A 20,270-nucleotide genomic window follows, 5' to 3' on the forward strand; every position below is an offset into this window, starting at 1 on the left:
TGAAGCTGACCTGAGAATTTTCAGATTCTATTGATCCAAAGTTAAACTCATTCCATCAGTTTCTCCTAAAGAAAAAATCAAAGTATCATAAAATCATAAAATCACAGAATATTTGGGTTGGAAGGGACCTCAAGGATCACAAAGCTCCAACCCCCCACTACAGGCAGGGCCACCAACCTCCACATTTCACAGCAGCCCAGGCTGCCCAGGGCCCCATCCAACCTGGCCTTGAACACCTCCAGGGATGGACGGGGCATCCACAGCCTCTCTGGGCAGCTGTTCCAGCACCTCACCACTCTCACAGCAAACAACTTCCCCCTGACATCCAACTGAAATCTTCCCTCCCTCAACTTCAAACCATTTCCCCTTGTCCTGCTGTTATCTCCCCTTTCAAAGAGTTGATTCCTCTCCGGTTTGTAGGCTCCCTTCAGGTACTGAAGGCTGCAATAAGGTCACCCTGCAGCCTTCTCTTCTCCAGGCAAAGTATCTCAACAAAATCAAGTTTTTTCTAGGAAGAACAGTTTTTGGAGAAAGCAAATCTAGTAGTTAACACCCTACCCCACATGCACACAAATCCATACAAAACAAAACAAGAAGACAACAACTACAAACCAGAAGGGAAGCTTCCGAGACGCTGTACTTGCTTGTCCTTCTGACGTGATATAAATGCCATGGAGCTATGCTGCTGTGCCAAAAAGGATGACATTTTTATCCACGGGAAACAGTGAAGTTTTAATTCAGCTTTACACTAATGAAAGGATTTCTCTTCTGCCAACTAGTGGATATTAGCCAGCTTGCCAGCTAGTCTAAAAAGGTGTGAGACAAGTCTCATAAAATTAGGATGTATTACCAGAATCAGAGTGGGTGATTACTCTCAAAAGTAATACCTGTAAGACAGGAGACTGGTGAAAACAAAGCTTGTCCTCCTTTTTGCAGGAAAACATGTTAAATTGACACTTTGCACCAGATTTTACAGTGGCTTATGGGATTTGCAAGACCAATGCTAGTAGTACTTGGTAAAGCAGCATAGCTTCAGACCTCTGGAGAGAAAACTAGCAGGGAAGAGCAGGCTCAGCTGTTTGAGAGCAGCTCTCTGCAGTGGGGTGGGTAAGTGGTGGTGTGGTTTGATTTTCAAAGGCAGTGGTAGAGTCAGGGGGCTGGGAAGGTTTGCAAATTCATTCATCATTTGTTTGGAGTTTCCAGTACCTGAAGGGGCCTACAGGAAAGCTGGGGTGGGACTTTTTAGAAGGGCATGTAGCAACGGGATGAGAGGAAGTGGTTTTATACTGGAAGAGGAAAGATTTAGACTAGATCTTAGGAAGAAATTCTCTGCTGTGAGGGTGGTGATGCACTGGCACAGGTTGCCCAGTGAGGCTGTGGATGCCCCCTGCCTGGAAGCACTCCAGCCCAGCCTGGATGGGGCTGTGAGCAACCTGGGCTATGGGAGGTGTCTGTGCCTACAGCAGGGGGTCAGAACTGGGTGATCTTAAAGGTCCCTTCCAACCCAACCATTCTATGATTCTGTCATTCTGTGATGGAAGAGAAAGACTTTACTCATACACTTAAAACATGGATGCAAGCATACAAGAGCCAAATGTCTATTAAGTTCAGATATTGACTTTCTGAAGCATCAGCTAGTAGACCTGATTCTCAGAGAAGTGACTGCAAGATTTCTATAACACTGTGGAGTTTTCTTTGAAGACCTCTGCAGTCCTGGACAGACTTTTTAAACAGGGTATTTTTTACCTATTGTCAAAAGCATTTCCAAAGAGGATCCTAATAACCCTTTCCCTATAGCTGTTCTTGCACTTAATTAAATTTCAAGCATCTTCTCTCCTGGAGATTTGGAGTCCCATAACTGGCAGATGATGATGGAACAAATGATTTTTCACCACAACTGCTCTTGCAGTTGTGCTTTTGTATTATGTTCGAGCTCTGCCAACTCAGGTGACACCAAGGAACAGAAGCACTGCTGGACCAGAGCTGCACGCAGGGCTGTATGGGTGTCGCCAAGCCACCTGGCCTGCTAGGAAAAAAGAAGACTTTCTCTTTAATAACAGATGGTGGTAGTGAGACATGAAAATTAGGACATATTTTCATTTGATATTGGAATATCATGAGCATCAGTTATTTTGGGAAGGAGTCCAAAGAATACTTGGAGAGAGTCTAAAACTGCAGATGAATCCACAGGTTTATTTTATTGGGTGATTTCAGTTCTGCCAAATATTTGTAGTGTAAAGAAATCATAAAAATTGCTGGTGGTCCTCGCCTGGCGGGTACTTCTCACATATTTGAGACAGTTGTACGAACTGTGACAAGAATGTTTGATCTATTAGCTTAAAAACAAATTAGAGTCTTCAAGAGAAATAAATGAAGTATAGATGGTAGAAATACATTTCTCTTATCTTATGGAGACCAGGAATTTTTGCCCCCAGGCTTTATTTGCATTTAATTATCGCAGTTTGGATTTCCTCTACGGCATGCATGGAGGTTTAGTCTGTCTCTTTCTATCCTCTGTTCTGAAATAACATTAGTACCTGTTAATGATTATCATTGTCAATTATGTATTCTGGTTACATGCACATTATAAGAACTATCAGTTTGTTTTAATAAATCTTCAAAAGGCAGCCTGAACCTGTGCCTTATCTTCTTTCTGCTTTGTAATTTATTTGTTTTTATGGTTATGATATGTGAAAGACCCTGCTTTCTCCCAGGGACTCTGTATGGGTATCTATTCAGCACTTCAGGACTGAGATGATAGGCAGAAAGGACTTTATTTAACACAGCTTGCCAAATGAACCAAGAAGGTCGAGTATCCCAAAGATACACAGAAAAAGAAGTGAGGAATACAAGTCTAAAAATCCAAAAGACAGACAGTTGTGTAAAGGAGAGAAAACCTAAATGCATGGTGAGCCATGGATGGTTCAGCGTAAAGCCTACTAAGTTGCTGAGTAGCCGATGCACTCTCTAGCTTTTTTTTGTGTGTGTGTGTATGTGTATCATTAAAATTATTGTTTACTAAGATAATAATTTCACTGTAGTCCTGACCTGGCAAAGAACTGATTGTCCAACTTCCCATTAGCTGGAAGGAACAAGGGTAGTTCCGTATAGAAAGCTTTCGCTGCATATTTAAAGAGCATTTTGTTTTGAGGAGTTGTGAGAATTTGATGTTTATGCCATTTGCCCATGCAAATTTTCGGGATGATTTTCATTCGCTGGACATGCACTGAAATGTCCGCTCCAAAAGGAACACTTTAACCAAGCATTCTTTATGTGGTCTTCAATTAATAAACAGGAATACGCCTTTCTAACCCTGTGGGTAATGATTTTTCTGTTTGCTGTTACTGTATGTAACCTAAATGAATGGGACATTTATATACTGTCCTTTCATCTGAGATATCAAAGCACTTTATAAATATGGGCCAATTGGTCTGATGTGCAACCACTGAATTGTGGCATTCTCGAGGGTGGCATGCGGTTGACATTTTGGCTGGGAAAGCACATTTGAAAATCAGGAACTGTTGGTTTTCTCAGTTGGGATAGACTTAGAGATGGGGTGAGACTATGCGAATTCATCTCTAACACATACCTGCCCCAGCACTGGGAAGCAACACCACTACCTCCTTTCCAGCTAAGTATGGGCTTTGGCTAAGGACACAACCAAAGCATCTTCCATCACTGTATCACTACTTTTAATCCAGCTCAAGACAGTGGCTCTCAAAAATTATTACCATATGTCAAGCTGGTGAATTGCCACAAGAAAATGTGCTTGGTGGTCCCAGATTAGTTTTGTATGGACAGGTGTCTACACCACAAAACCACCATCATAACTGCTGTAACTACTGGGTTTCAGAAGGGAGGTCCAGGACTGAGCAGGCGTTGGTAGAACAAGTGATGCTCCTAGAGGTGGGATCCTGAGGCCAGAGAGATGAAGCTGTTTTCTTCTGTTGAAGTATTTCTTGGCACATGTGTCCACTTCAGTTTCCTGAGCTGTCAGCTAACTTGTATGGTGCTCTCCAGTGTTATTGTGGCACCTTCATGCAGAAGACTTCTCTCTCCCCTGCTCTTACCCTCTTAAACAATGGTCACAAAAAATGTCAGTGGGAAGTGTGTATTGAAGGTATTAAGTTCAGACCACACAAGTGGTCTTTAACTTCTTTAGTATGACTTGGAAAAACCTGCAGAAACACAGGACTGGGAGAACCTTCTAGGTACTGATCCCAGCCTCCTACTATTGCAGGCTTCCACTTTGCCCAATCCTTTGGAAAACCTGACTCATCTCTAAAACTGTGGACAATCATCAGAAAGTTCATAAGCCTTCCATTTATAAAAGGTGGCAAACCTGTTTTGCACTTCACTTATGTTTCATTCAGAACTTGTAATCCGTTTTGCAACCGTGGAGTTAAAAACTGCCATCCCAGAGGGACAGAAGAATTAATGTCTTCCGGAGGGACAACTCGGGTGACTACAAAACCACACCTTATAATCACTGAGGCATACAGCAGCTCAAGATTTTCTACCAGTCAGCTTCACCATTTCTCTCAGAAAGAATAGCTCCTATTTCTCATGTGAAATAAAACTCACTCTACATATCATAATTAAGAATACTTGAGGTGGGCAAGAAACTCTAAGGAAGGCAAACCACCAGCAGGAGATCATAGTATTTTATCTACAGAAGACACATCCAAACTGTCAAAGATGAGCTTACTGCATTTCCACACCATCAGAAAAATCAATCTAAATTCATCATCAAAACCAGGAAAACATAGATTCCTTCTGCAGGAAGAATCTTGGGAAAACTACTGTGTTGTATATGGCAGGAGAAAGGTTTATTTACATCTCTAAGTCAAATTCTACTCCATGACTGACTTTGACCTCTTTGATTTGCTAGCACATTTTTAAAACTTGTAAGTGTACAGCTGATGGATTGGAGGATGGCCTGGAGGCTGTTTGTTTGTGAGCAGACCATGGTGTAGTTGTCAGGAATATCAACAGCATTAAGAGGAAAAAATAGTCTCCACAACCTTGAAGTACCGCCGCTTAGACGCCACTCCTGCTTACTGATGTCAGGAGCACAGGTCCGCCTTTGCTCATTGTATCTTGCAGGGATTTCTTACAATGTGTTACTTCAGGGGCTGATCTCACTTCTAATGCATGGTGGATGAGATTTATCCTTCCATAGGTTTTACCAGGTGTTTATGTTGAATTGGGTTTGCTAAATGAGTCCAATTCAGCATTGGAAAAGGGAATGCACACAGTCCTTATCTCTTGTGCAGATGTTACATTGGAGGAAGTTATTAAAACTGTGCTTCAGACTTGTCTTCAAAGCATTTGGAGCTGGTAGTACCTGGGAGAAAGTGAAATCTGGGATAAAGGAGAGCAGAGGCCAAACACTGACACACTGAAAAGGATCAGCCCCAATGGTTTGCAATATTTGGAGTAAACAAGTGGGACATTTGAATGATTTTGTTTGCTTCTGTTGAAAAGAAAGGAAGAAAAAAGAAAGTGGGACTTGCTGTATGGTATGTTTTCTCAGCCTGTGGTTAAAGGGTTCATTTCAGACAGTGCCTCTGCTACACATGTAATAAAAACTGTGAATTCGAACAAAATATCAAGTGGGGATCTGCCATGCCTGACAGACTGCTTCCCTCCTGAGCTGCTGTAGTCCTCTAAGATAGGTGCAGTTGCTTTCTGGTGGTTCTCCATCCAACTTGGTGCAGCTTTATTTACAAGAACTGCTTCCAAAATCCTGGAGTCTCCCAGCTATGTGTTTATACACTTTACTGAATTTGGGCCTTGGAGAGCAAGAAGAAATACCAAATGTGGGGTTGTCTCTTGACCCAAATTTCAAACATCATGAAGATTGCAGTACTTAGATTTCATTATAAATGACAAAATTCAGGATAATGACAATGTTGGTGTGCACGTCTTGGCTGACTCACAGCACTGCTCCACATTTGGATTTTTGATGCAAGCCCCATCTCTAATTATAATGTCACAAGGACTGGCTGGGTGCTGTGCCTCTTTTTGACATTGTATGCAATGCTGAAAGTATTAGCTGTAGTGTGAGCTATCCAGGCATGATTTAGGGGTTTTGTAGTCATTTCTGAAGATATATTCTCTCACAATGGTCAGAGAGACCGAGCAACAATGTTTTCTCTGAATGTTCTCCCTATCTCTATGCCAGTATAGTCCTTGTCTATTGAACAGATGGATAGATGGATACAGGGTTTTTCTTTTTCCTTTTTCTTTGGAAGACTTAATTGTTTCCCTTTTAAGCTGGGGTCCAGGTCAACCTCTCTTGCTGACTAATTCATGGACTTAGGGAGCAGTCCTACATCACAGCTTTGCCCTCCTGTCACTCCTCACATTCCCAAAGCTCTCTGGGCTCCCTCTGACCCTGCTCTCTGAATATTCCTGGGCAGCACAGAGTACCCAGCTGGTTCTTGGCTTCCTTGTTGAAGATAAAATGCTGCCTTTTCACATCTCATTTTCTTTCCACAAAGTTAATCAAGCAGCCCTTCTTTTACAGGGCAGCTGACCCTTTGGTCTTCCCTCCTTCTGGGAATCCTGAAGATTCCTGAAACTGTCAGAATCCCCCCCCTCCCCTCTTTAAGTCCTGTGCAGCAATGAGAAGCTTCTTGACTTATAGAGGAATGTCCCAGCAGGATGCATGCCTTGTGCCCTTATAAAGCTTCCTCTTTCCATTAAAAGACATCATTGGAGATATTGGTGATAGAGGTGATCCAAGACATGAGAGTGGTTCCAAACACAATCAAACCATGGGGTTACTTAAAGTCAGGAGCCAGAGCCTGATATGTGCTCTTTGGCTCAAGCTGCTCTTCTGTCTGCATGGTGCTGCATAAAGAGCAGCCCTGGTTGGAGAGCTGCTGCCACTGCTACAAAGCCAAGTGGTGAAGGCTTGTCATCCAAACCAGCAAAGCTGAAGGCAAACTGGAATCTGGTGGCATGAGTAATTGTGACCTCCTGCCCAGCCACATAAAGCCACACAATGCAAAATCTCCGTGCGTTCATTTTACTGGAGGAAAAACCAAAAGTCTCCTTCTTTGGCTTTAGCCTGCCCGCATCTTTGCTATGTACAGCACGTCAAACAGCAGCTTCTCATTTCTCATTGACAAACACCATCCCCAAAACATTTCCAGGCACAGTCATTTTCTTTTCTCAGGTTTACTCAGAGGTTCTTACTGAGGTTTGCATTTTTCCACGCATGTGCTGAGAATAAACCTGCCCTTACGATCTCATGTCTCGTGCTGTGAGAAGTTTTGATCATGTAATTCATAAGCAACTTCGCTTTCGGAGCCTTTTTCTGCAGCCATCCTGACTCTGGATACTCGCTCCTCCCTTTGCAGCAAACTGCCCTATTTACCAAATACCGCAGGACTTTCTGAACTGCAGCATTTCATTCCACGTCTTAAAGAGATTTTTCTCATTTAAAAATAATTTTACTGTGGTTTTACAGTCAGCATGGCTCCCCTGAGAAAAACAAAGCAAAAAACCCTGCAGGCCTATTCCTTCTCCATCTCCCATGCTTATACTGGTGTGACGGCACTGGGGCAAACGGAATCATTCCTTTTTCACACCAGTGTATATGAGGCTGAGCTCTGTAGGGTGGGACATACTCAACACCTTCAATGAACCGCAGTGGGGGACTGGGCCAGAAAGGTCTCTCCATCTATCAAACGCGATCTCAAAATGCTCCTTCACCTTCCATCTCTCAAACAGAGGAACACAGGCATCTGCCAGCAGGATGCGACCACTTGGGTGTGAAATCTAGCAATACTTTTGACACTGAGAACAAGGCAGAAGGAGCACAACGGAGCCCTTCAGGAATGTAAGCAAGAAATAGAGTGTCCAGATGAAATCAGTGTTACTGTTTGCCTCGTGGAAAGGCTTGGGAAACCCAGCCAAATGCAGGGCTCCAGTCTCAGAGCTTGCAGCCCAGTGACAAACAGCAAGCAGAGCGCGGGGCCAGCACAAACGGAGCCAGGCAGAGCTAAAATATCCCTGCTGGAGCACGGTCCCATGGGGCCACTGTTATGTCTTACCAGAAACAAAGAGACGAGCACATTTCCAGTCTCAAAGGCTTCTCAGTCCCATTAAGGAAAACTCCAGACTACAATTAGAAAAAAACCAAGAAAAAGAGACGCAGCCCCAGTGCGCCAGTTTGCAGCCTAAAAAAAGAGGGCACGCTCCCAAGAGAAGGCTGTGAGCACCCTTTGGGGCTCGTGGTTCTGGTTACCTCGCTCAGGAGAGTGGGAGTGTGTCCCCATTGGGACTATCCCACACCTACGGCCGGAGCTCCCAGGTAAATATTGACACAGCAGCAGCTGAATCACTGCTTCCTGCCCTGCCGAGGTGTCTCTTCCACCCAGCATACAGCCAAGCCCACCCTGCACAGCCCAAAATATCAGATGGGAGTTGGCACCAAGGGATGCAAGGGACAACAGTGCCTCTGTTTATGTAGGGCTGACGTGTCTGTTTGCTCTGTGAGTGGGCAAATGTGGTCTCTGGGCGGTTATTCAGGAGGAGTGGCAGCAGGAATGGTCGATAGAGAACAGGACGAGGGACTGGGGAGCTCCTCCACCCTTGGCATGCGTTTCACACCCCAAATTCTTTGGCTGCTGGTACAAGGTATTGTGCCATGCACAGTTCATAGCAAAGGGTGGCCCTGGGTTCATGAAACCTGTGTGCTCACATGCATTGTAGCATTAGTTAAAGGGACAGGGAGAAGATAAAGTCTCAGTTTTCCAACTATTGCCAGCTCAGGATTCAACCTCGAGGCACTGTGATCTGGATCATAGAGCCATAGAGCCAAAGAATGGCCTGGGTTGCAAAGGCCCACAGTGCTCATCCAGTTCCAACCCCCTGCTGTGTGCAGGTCGCCAGCCAGCAGCCCAGGCTGCCCAGAGCCACATCCAGCCTGGCCTTGAATGCCTGCAGGGATGGGGCATCCACAGCCTCCTTGGGCAACCTGGTACAGTGCCTCACCACCATCTAATCATACCCCAGATCTGTTCAGATCAGAACCCAAGGGTAAAGCATGGAGAAGGCTCAGGCACCAGGAGGCGGTGACACTGGCTGGAGCTGTCAGCAGTGTCACCCACGGTTGGGCTGCTTCTGGCCTACGTAATCCAACAGGATGAGGAGGAAGCTGAAGCTACAGCTATAGAACAGGTCTGGGTTTCATTTGAAGTCTGCTGCAGATTTCCTAACTAGGTTCCAGCCTGTAACACAAAGATGATACATTCCTCCTTCTAAAAGCTGCACAAGACCCAGTGTTTGAAGGTTTCAATACTGATTGAAGATTTAAGAGAAAAAAGGCTATGTAAGAACAAGAGCATATGCTATGGATCTCTTTATGTATATGAGAGGCACTGTATTTATATATTTCAAACCTGGCACTGGGCTACATTTTCATTCCCCAGTACAAAGGCAAATGCATTCCAAACAAAGCAATGTTGTTTCAACAAAGCAAGGGTTGAAATCTCTCCAGGGCTTCATTCTGTCTCATTTAGATCGGGCATAAGATCTTAAAGCAGAGTTTAGTGGTCGGCCGATCATGTTCCTCTGGGAAATGACAGAGTGGTAATTCAAAAAGGGTAGTGAAGTACAGCATTGTCTTGGTCTGCAGGACTGTTCTTCAATAAAACCAGAGGCTCACCCGGCTTACAGGAGAACATTTTGTTCCAAAGGAGCTGTGGCTCTTCACTAAACAAAAGAATTCACCTCCGGCTAGACTTGGGTGTAAAATGAAAATGTTCTTGGAGACAAAATGTCTTTGTGAAGACAGTATTTCCATGATTCCTGCCACGACTGCCTGGGCATATCTAGCAGCTGAAATGAAAGTTAGGACAAAAGGTATATCTTCAGGGCACTGGTTCTGCCTTGGCTGTCTGTTATGAATTTCCTTCAGGCCTGGGAGAGGGTTTCAGTTCAGACAGAGAGCCTGTAGGAGATCAGTAAGCATGTCTGGATGCAGGCTCTGCACTGAGGACCAGGATCAGATCACGAGTAAGCCTAATCTTTCAGGACTTTCCCAAAAGCTTTTCTTTGGAGTAAACAAGTTCTCCCACATCTGTCACAAGTGATTAGGAAAGATCTAATCTAATCTAATCTAATCCAGATCTAAATACAAAGACTTAGGAAATTTGCCTCTTCCCCTCCAACCTTCTCACACACTCAGGTAAGTTCACAAAGAGATGCAGTAGGGTATCAGGAGAAGTAACACATGTGCAGGCTGGTATGACTCAGGTGTTCATGTATGGCCGTCTCCCATCCAGATGAGTTCTCTAGGCAAGGTACAGTCCATGCTGTGCTTCTTTGTATGAACATACACACAAAAAATCCCCTCAGGCTGTGCAGTTTTGGGGCACATTTGTTACAAAATTATTTTCCTAAAAAAAAAACCTTACACCATGTCTCTGGGGATGGTATATAATGGGAAACACATGAAAATAGAATGGGCTGTGTGAGTCAGCTACCTTCCTCACCTACCTTCCCACCTTCCCTTATCACCTTATCAGACAGGGAGTCTTTATGTACAGCCAAAGTGTCAACCCTTAGCTTGGAAAGCATGTTTTGGTCTGCAGACTTTTAGGCAAAGCAGCAGTCAAATAAGTTGTGCAGAGGTGCTCTCTTGCACTCTGCTCAACCGGGGTCTCCTGCAGATCCTCTCCCTTTCTCACCCACATACTGCTTGCTGTGAAAGCCAACAACCTCGGTTATATCCAGATTGGAGAAGACACTTTACATTTTTTCTTTGTCTCTTGCATTAAATATAATGAGTCTTCTATGACATAGAAGTCTTATATGGACTGTCAGGCTTAGCAAAACCTCGCTCTGGGGCAGTCAGATGTTAAACACCTGAGGAAAGATGTAATCGCTTTGTTTCAGAGGGAAACTCTGCTGTGACAGGCCTTTGAGAGGGACAGCCCCACTGAAAGCATCCCATGGCACAGCTTGAGGGTAACCCAGCTTTTTCATTAACCAGACCAAGAGGAGCCACACAGTGTGGGCAACAGAGGCCTGTCCATTGCTGGCTGTACCATGTCCTTGCTGAGCTCTCTGTCAGAACCTGAAATCTCATTGAGTCATGTGTACTGAATATCCCGACGTGACTCACTGGCTACAAGACCCATGAGATTCCATGGTTTGTCTCATATTTTTCCTGGGGAAAAAAAAAGAATAGTATAGTATTGAAACATAACTACATTTGATTAAGAAATATTTGAATCAGCTTGCAAAGCTCCGGAGCATATGTATAAAGAAATTAAATGAATTTCCATCAGCAGAGAACAAAAAAGTCCCAGTTTTCAGGATTTCTTTCTTGGTTGCCTCAGCTTTTGGTTTTAAGGCAAATGATACACCTCCTGTCTCTCCTCTTTTGTATCACTTAGTACCTGCTGAAGCTCTGAAACTAAATGATCATTGTGGTCCTTTTCAACCCAAGCCATTCTATGATTCCATGATCTCTGGCTTCTTCTAGGGCCATATGTGTAAGAAATGCAATGGAGGAAGGTACGAAGAGCAGATACACAGATGGTTTTAGAGAATGTGCTATCCAGTTCACTGGTACCAAAGATCTGCTGTGTAAATGGAAATACGTCCTCATATAGTGCAAAACCAACCTGAGAAACTAGTTGCCACAGCAGTTAAGACTAAAATCTCTTCAAAGAAAAAGAAAAAAAATAAAAAAGAAAAAAAAAAGGTAAAGGAAAAGAAAAAGGAAAGCAGCCGGGCTGTTTACAATGCTAATAGGAATACAGCAAGAGCATTTCGAAACACAACAGTTTTTACTAAGGAAGGAAAACAAGGTTTTCAGAGAAATTAAACGCAATGGAAGCGCTGTCTGCTTGAAGATAGGAAAAGCCTTGTGGGTTTCTCTCTGAGACAACTAATGGACAGGCTCAAAAAGGTAACTGAGCACCAACTCTGCTTCCGGATGCAAATGTTTTCCATTTGAGCCTGATCTTAAATCAAATTTGATAACCTAACTGGCGTAGAAGGTGAGCGTGGGCAATGTAAACATCTCTTCTGGGCTAAAAATCTGATTCATTAATGGCACTTCAGGGAAGTTTCCTGTGGCAGAGCATGACATTGCTCATGTCGAAGGGTTGCAGGTAGCTTCCTTTGGGGCAGCAGTTACTGACCACTCGTGGAAGCAGCATGGAAGACCAATGGGACTTCTGATGAGCTGCAGTGCTTCCACCTCCTTACTGTTTCTTCTGGCTCTGCATGTAGTTGGCATTCTCATTTTAGTTTCAGAAAACTCAAACCTTCTGTGCAACCAGTTCTCCATCCTCAGCAAGGTGCTGGGAAGGTGGATATGTATGGATGGAGAGGAGAAAATGCCTTTGCAGGGCTACAGTAAGAATGGCAGTCTTAAGCAGAAGAGAATTTCCTGCTCTGCCTTATTTCTGTGCTGCAAAGACGTAGGAAAGATGATTTCCTCAACTGAAGAAAATGCATCAGAACAGGCAGAGGGTAAAGGAGCCATCAGGGGGCTGTGTTGGCAGTGTCAGCTGATGGGGAAGATGAAAATGGGCTTTGCTCCTGGCTCCATCGTGGGGCCCTGCCAGGCGTTTCATTTTTCATGTGTTCCAGTCTGGCCCCATGTGCTGCAGCCTGAGTGAGTGCTCATCTGTGCAGTGCTTTGAGCACAGCAGGGGCAGTGTGTTAGGCAACAAATGCTGTCGAGAGGAATTGCCTGCTTCCCAACAGCACTGCCCCTCTTCATGCCTATGTTCTCCTTCCTCCCTTCTCCCTGAGGAGAGGTCAGCGCATCCAGGGGGACTCTGCTGTTGTAGGATGCAGCAGGAGCTCCAACAAGTCTGGATTTGACCCATAGGTGTCAAAGAAAGACCTCAGGTTCTTGGAAAATCTGGTCCCAAGTGAATGTAAGAAAAAAAAAATGCACATTTTGTCAGGAAGTGAAGAAAGTCTCACTGAAATTAAGCCAGGGACAAAGATGAAACAGCAGATGGCCCATGACAAACTGTGAGAACACATTTGTTCGCATGAGATAGGAGTAAGTATGTACTCATAACAGACTGTTACTCAACAAATTTTGAAACAACACAACTCCACAGGACTCATAATGTGATTAGTCATGTGAAGGCAGTCCCAGCAGCCCTGCTGTGCTGTACCTGAAAGAAGGGATGCAGACCCCAAAGTAGAACAAAATAATAATAAAGGAAGAATAAAAATTAAAAGAATGCCAAGGAGATGCACAAGTTTATGGAGTCAGAAAATCTTTCTGTTGCTCTGAAACTCAACAGTGAGTTAAAATCTTCAGAGCAGCTCATGGATTATTATGAGGATTCTTAAAAAGCAAGGAGCCCAAAGAAGGAGCCTTGCTGAAGTGACTCAACCAATAAACTTTTAATCTGACAGCAGAGAGACAGAGTCCTTTTGGTGAAAGGCCTTGGCCTCCGAAACGGACTTTGCCACATGCTCCATTACGGCACAGTTCTGGTAACCAACAAATATTTCCAAATATTTCCAAAAAACCCTTTTTTTTTTTTTTAAATTATGGGAGTGATGCGTGAGTTGAGTTTCAAATCTAGAAGAATAGGACTGATTTGGAATGTGTGTTCTCAAGTTAGTATTTCGCACTAGACCTCTGAGTTTGGGTAGGCATATTTAATTACAATAAATCACTTGATTTTCCATGAAGATTCTGATACGTATAGTTTCCATACGCTCGGGATAGAAATGTGCGTTTCTTTATTTTAAAAATATTTAACAATAAACTTGCCTGATGGTTTTATGAATTTTACATACGATCCTATTCTTCTCACTCAAAAATCATACAAGTGTTCCCAGCCCTTATTTACTTGGCTTCTTGCAAAACTGGGTGCTTGACACAATGTCTAAAGTCAGACTCTGTTTCTGAAACCAATGCTGTGTCCAGTAGTGTCTGTACCCAGTGCTGTAGCTGCATCCCCTCTCAGCTTGAATTGCACCTTGAGTGCAGACCAGCAGTGCAAACCAGCATCTCTCTGTACCCAAATCAAAACTGAGCAGCACAAAAGTGTTGGCTTTTGAGAAGCCAAATCCAGATTCCAGAGATGGAATTTGTCCATGCAAAAGTAGTACCACCCTTGCTTAGGTAAATGCTGCTGTTGGACGCTCATTAACCACAAGCTGTCAGGACTTGAGTTTCACTTCTCACAGAAGGAGACTGGAGTATATATTTAGTCTTTCTTGGGACGCAGCTGCAGTGCCAAGTGGGAGTGCACACCCGAGCTCGGGCTCACAGGCACACGCACACACCGTAGGCTTAAGAGCTAATTGAGAAACTCAAGCAGAAAGGGCAGTGCACAAGGGGCTCCTGCAGGTTGCTGCATCACCGCAGCGGCTGCGTGACTCATTTCAGCATCTGAGCATCCTTTATCTTTGAAAGGGATCACCTGATCGGTGATGACTCACTTGGAGCGTGATCACCTTCTAAACCTCCAGCTCATTTCTTGAAGTGCTGTGGGAGCCCATCTTCACTCTCTTACACCTTATCCCTCATCTTCACAGCTTTATGCCTTTCCTGAGAATGCAGAAGAAAGACCATCCTACAGTTCTGATACGATAGGAATTTACTGCAACGAATTGCAGAAGCATAGAATGTCTTGGGTTGGAAAGGACCTCAAAGACCATTTAGTTCCAAGCAGAACCATGGGTAGGGTTGCCACCCACCAGATTATTTATATCCAAATCTCCCAACTTCGACCATTTAGTAGTTAGTTTGCCCAACTAAGATAGGTGACACGGTCCTACAAGAAGCACTGAAGGAGGAGGGACATCCCCTGAGCATGACACTCCACAGCATGATTGTCAGCCCTTCTTAGGGAACCAAAGCTTGGGACAGTTTGTCCCTGGAGGTCCTTCTGTCCCTGCTGGAGCCCAGGAGGGAGCCCGGCTGGCTCCCACTAGATGCAAGATTAAACAGCTGAAGTGAGCCGAGTTGAATCCCATGCAGATGTCAGTCAGTGGAAAATCATGTCCTCTCTTTTCCCTTAAGGTTTCCCCCTCACAGACTTTTCCCTTCTTGGCTGACAAAAGACTAAGGAATTAGTTTGCAGCAGTTTGACTGCGAGGCAGATAAAATCAGTAGTCAAACAAAGGCAGCTAAGATAGCCAAGACTGTTTGAGAAGTTAAATTCATGTTCTTGTCATACAGATGAACTCATATTTAAAAGTTTCAGCTTCCCCATGCTCACAGGGCAACCCATTAATCTTTTGGTAGCGTCCATCATCATGGGCAGGCAGCATTGCAGGCAATCCTCTCCCGGAGGTGCTCATCACCTCTCCCTCATTACTGCATCACCTGGCCTATTTCCTCAGAGATTCTGATATCCTTGGGTTCTGTCAGTGATGGCAGCACTGAAGTATTTCCCTCTTACTTGCAAATGGGGAACACAAAGATAGGCAACCGCATTCTCTTCAGGAGATCCATAGTAAATCAGGAGGGCACATCTTATTTTTAGGCATCTGGAGCAGAAGTCCTCTTTTGAAATTTAGACATTTCCAGTACGTGGCATCCTCAGCTGAATTAGTCATCCAAAGGCATGCCCAACTTTCTTTATATTCAGCAAAGAGACAAGGATACTTTGAGAATACAAGACGCAATTAGGGAGCTCGATAAAATTTCTCTCTAGAACAGAAGTAGGTATTCTCATCGAGGCACCCTTTTTCCATCAAAGGTTGGACCAGATGATCTTACAAGTTTCCCTCCAATCCGAGCTGTTCCACATTTCTATATTTATTTCTCATCCTAGCAATAAGGAGGTGATTCAGCTGCCCCGCTGGCAGGAGGCTGCTTTAGTGTCAGGTGTGTTATGCCAGAACTATTTAATCCACAGCCCGTGAAAAAAGGCCATGGAATTATACAAGATTTAGACAGATAAAGCTGAAGGTGACAGGAAGTCCATCCCAGAACATCAGTTATCCTAAGGGATGAGGACAAGCTCCCCCTGCCTGCAGCAGGAATAAGTAACTCTGAAGCTGTTCAGAGAGATACAGGCTGTGCCTAAGACTTCCCTCGGGGATTTTCCCTCCAGGTACAACATAATAAATGCAGGTACTTCCAGGGAATTTCTTCACGTTGGCATTGTTTAGAAGCATTGAATCCCATCCCAGGTTTTCTGGGTCACATATTAATTTTTTTAACTCGTAAAATTCCTGCCTTGGACAGTCAGTCTTTGTATGAGGAAGAGGTACTGTGGACTGTAGGCATCTGTAACTGGACATACAGGACAGTGAATGGCCATGCATGGCTGGGTTGTCCAATAACCCTTGGAGTGAGCGTGCAACCAAATGCTCCAGTTAAGAAGGACATCTTTGTGCTGGAACTGTACCAAAAAAAAAAGGGAAGGGGGCTGGGGGGGGAGGAGAAAGCAAAGAGAACAATTGTGATGAGTTGCAACTTTAAGATAAACAAAACTGGAAAAGAAGGAGATAAGTAGAGTCATCCCGTTTTATATGATAAGCAACTGTGTTAGCTTGCTGACATGCTCTGTCATGGTTAGGGGGATGACAAGGCTGTGGCTTGTTTGTGCTGCATTCAGAAAGACTGCAGCTAAGAGGAAGAGCCTTTGGTGACCAGATTTTTGTCCTATTTTTGTTTGCCTTAATTACAGCTCCTTGTGTTTTAATCCTGATCATACTTTAACCATGCAAGAATCATTTGTGACAGTTATTTGTCACAATGCTAAACCAGATTATCTCAAAGTCTGTTGAGCTTCCTCTGCTCTTTAGCATATGGAAGAACATTACTCTTGGTTTGGTATGTTTGGCCAGTGTAGACAGGGATTAGCCATGCTATATATGGACCATTAGCACTGTTCTGGTTGACACTACAGTTGAGCCAAACCTGAACCTTTCATCTCACTCTTTGCAAACTTTGGTGGTTTGGATGGAAATGGAACCTGGAATTGAACTGTGCTTTATTTTTGTTTTTGTTTAGAAAACCCCAAACCCTATCAGTAACAGTTTTGAAAACCAACTTCCAGCATCCTTAGCCCACCTCCAGTGAGCAGGAATCAATTGCCCACGTAGGCAGGGACTTGGCACTGGGATGAAAGCCAATACATGAAGGAAGGAAACTGTTTCAAGCAACCTGCAGTAACTTTCCATAAGGATCAGAGTGACATAAGGGCATGCCAAACTTTGTGTCTTAATCCCTCCAACCAACACGTGCATCTGTTGAGGGAAAACATGGTGGTCTCATATGGAACAAAGATGGACTTCTGTAGGCTGCGTGCTTAACCAGTTTGGTTAAGACAAGGAAAAGCCTTTGTTTGCTTTTCACCATCAGTTTGCTATCTGAAATATCAAACCAGCCTGTAATGGAAATGAATTTCTCACATCAGATTTTTTTGTAATGCTAGAAATAGTAATAGTATGGTGTTAACACCTCAGTATTATAGATAAATCTATTAATTTGTGTCTTTGTATCCACAGCAGGGCTTTAAAATTTGCACTTCATTGCAGCAGAAGTAGTCTTAAAATCCATTTGTCTTACGCTGACCATTCTTGTAGCATCTCACCACCTTCTGTGTAATGCATTCCCAGTGCTAAAATAAAGGTCCTTCACATGGTATGGTAATTCCATGTATGCAGACCTTTGAGGCTGTTGAAAAACTGGTGTTTTCTAATGCGTTCCTCGCTTTTCAAATCATTATAAAAGTAGGATCGTCCTTACCATGCAGTATTTACCAACTGGGCACTGTGGGTACAGCACCTTGGAACACAGCATGTCTTGCCAAGTCTTCGCGTATTCCCCAGAGACTGCTCTATCATCCTACACTGTATACAGTGGACTTGATCCAAGAACAAATGTTTCTAATGAGTCCAGTGGAAATTGGAGGTCCACTGTACTGCTTGTAGACTGGTGTATTTGTCAAGCTGGGATGCACAGCATGAACAGTTTCTTTCTCAGTCTCTGCTTTGTTGAATTTTGTAACTGAAACTGCTAAATACTTACAGGGAGGGATCTGTATATAAGTTGAATTGGGTAAACGGTCATGCCTCCATGCACAAAAATATAATTATTGAAGACATTAAGCTTCCAACTAGCTTTTGCTGCTCCTGGTGTTGACTTGTCCAATCAAACCAGAATGCTGAAAACTGCAATCTTCTATGAAGCAATGATTAACTTTGCCTCCAGCAGGTGACATGCAGCCCTCACATCTCCATGGGAGATCTGAGTCAGTTAGGACACGACCATTCTGTGACTGGTCAGGAGTACACAGTAGGTAATTCAGCAGTTTATACATGTCTACAACATGTCAGTGAGAAGAACTGAATTCTGCCCATGGGCAGAAGAATGAGAGTGGAATAATGATTTATATTTATATGCTAAGTTGCATGTTTCCATACAGTGGTCTCTTTGAGTTCGTCTCCTTTCTAGCTATCCTGTAGAAAGCATCACTAGCAGCTAATGAAATTCTTCCATCTGTCAAAAATACCTTGTCCCACTGAAGTTATGGCAAAAGTCCATGCATATAAGTAGCTGATGCTTCTCAAGGCTTATGATGTGTCTTCCTTGCAGACTCAGACCCTTGCACACCAGATGCTCCACCTGCTGCCACTTCTCCACCAACTTCAGAAGAACTCGGACCTTTCACTGCACCAGCATCACCCTCTTCTTCCTCTGATCCTGGTACTGCATCATTTTCACCACCGCTACCTCCTTGTGTTGCAGCCTTGCATCCCAAACCACCTCCTGTTCCACCACCACCGCCAGCTTCTGCTGGCACAGTTCACCCTGGACTCCCTTCTGTTCCTGTCCCACCTGCCTCTACTTCATCCCTGCACCCTGGACTTTATCTGCCAGTCGTCCCACCCGGCAGTGCCACCCACCTCATCAACTGGCTGCCCTTCCTGGCTTCAGCAACACTCGCCACCATCCGTGGGAAGGAGGAGGATCAGCCACCTGTAGGAACATGCTCCATGGAAAGCGTCAAGCGAAGCAACAGTGCACCCCCACCGCCCTCCCACGATGACAACCACCATGCTGCATCCGTGGAAGACAGAGCTGCGGAAGCTGCTTCCCTTCCACCAGCTGCCCACGCTGTGCCCTCGAGCTCCGAGCAGGGATCAGCAAATGTGAGTGACATCCTGGCAGAGCTGCGGACCATGAACGGCCACCTGTCCGTCATTGCTCGAGCCCTGACACAGCTGGCCTCATCGCTGGCACCGCAGCAAGGCACACGTGGTTCCCCACCTCCTTAGTGCTGGATGGCCCATCCTGCTCACCGGGGTGACATTGGCCTGGGACAACCCATGGTGGAGATGTGGAGGAGGGAGACCCAACACGATCCTGCCCATGTGGTCTGTGCTGTTTCACTGTGCTCTCTGACACATGCCAAGACAAACCTCAATGGGTTTGGTGTTTTTTTTTTTAATTATTATTATTTGTTTGTTTATTTTCTCCTTGTAAACGGCTGCATATATTAAAAAAAAAAAAAAGTTTTTGTGGTATTGTTAATAAAACTGTTTATATTTCTTGCATTTCTTTCAGACGTGCTCACTGCCTTCCTCTCACCCATGAACCAAATGAGTGCTTGCAGAAATTGGTGAGGTCTGCACAGAAAACAGGGAGAATCTGAAGTAGTGAGAAGTTACCCATGACAAAATGCTCTAAGAGGTGATGAAACCTCTCAGAGCAAAATGGAGGGACACAGATAGGAAAGTATACAATAAAAACTGGAAAGCAAATTCCAATTTCTCTCAGCCCAGGCTGTACACTGTAGCTCTGTTGAAGCTGGAGCACTTCCCAGTACTTTATTTCTCAGGGGTAATTATAATTACCAACACAGATAAAGGATGTGATAAATTGTTCAAAATATGATGTGAAGTAGTTTGATCTCAAGAGCTACCAAAGAGCCTCCTCAGATTTTTGTCCTTCAAGTGAATGAACAGAAGGCAGCTTGGCTGGAGTCTATCAGATTTACTTGCCACTGGTGACAGGGGTTCTTCAAGGGCATGAATGAGCCAAGTTAGTTTACAGCAATTAGACAGATACATGTGGCTTGATCCTGACGTTTCAACATCTTCTCCCTTCTGCCGAGATGCAGTGTCTCACCTAAAGATGGCACTGAGGGTGTGAAACCACAGACAGTCCTCATAGTGGATAGTCAGCACTAGAGGTGTGGGAAATGAAGTCAAAGAAAGGTTGGAAAGGACTTTAAAGACCACCTAGTTCCAACCCTCTGCTATGGGAAGAGACACTTACTGCAAGACTATGTTGCATA

General features: G+C 44.3%; 1 protein-coding gene across 4 annotated transcripts in view; it reads left to right on the forward strand.

Annotated features, from left to right (window-relative positions):
- Positions 1-19,380, forward strand: part of RUNX2 (RUNX family transcription factor 2) — a 215,256-nt gene extending 195,876 nt beyond the window's left edge. For all 4 annotated transcript variants that reach the window (XM_090136650.1, XM_090136649.1, XM_090136652.1 and 1 more), the window contains one exon: positions 18,566-19,380. In XM_090136650.1, coding sequence (XP_089992776.1) covers positions 18,566-19,248 — 683 coding nt within the window. In that variant the 3' untranslated portion in view covers positions 19,249-19,380. The remainder of the gene's footprint in view (positions 1-18,565) is intronic.
- Positions 19,381-20,270: the final 890 nt, after the last annotated feature.

The sequence above is a fragment of the Phasianus colchicus genome, chromosome 2 (assembly GCF_987193195.1).
Source record: "Phasianus colchicus chromosome 2, bPhaCol1.hap1.1, whole genome shotgun sequence".
Taxonomy (NCBI): Eukaryota; Metazoa; Chordata; class Aves; order Galliformes; family Phasianidae; genus Phasianus; species Phasianus colchicus.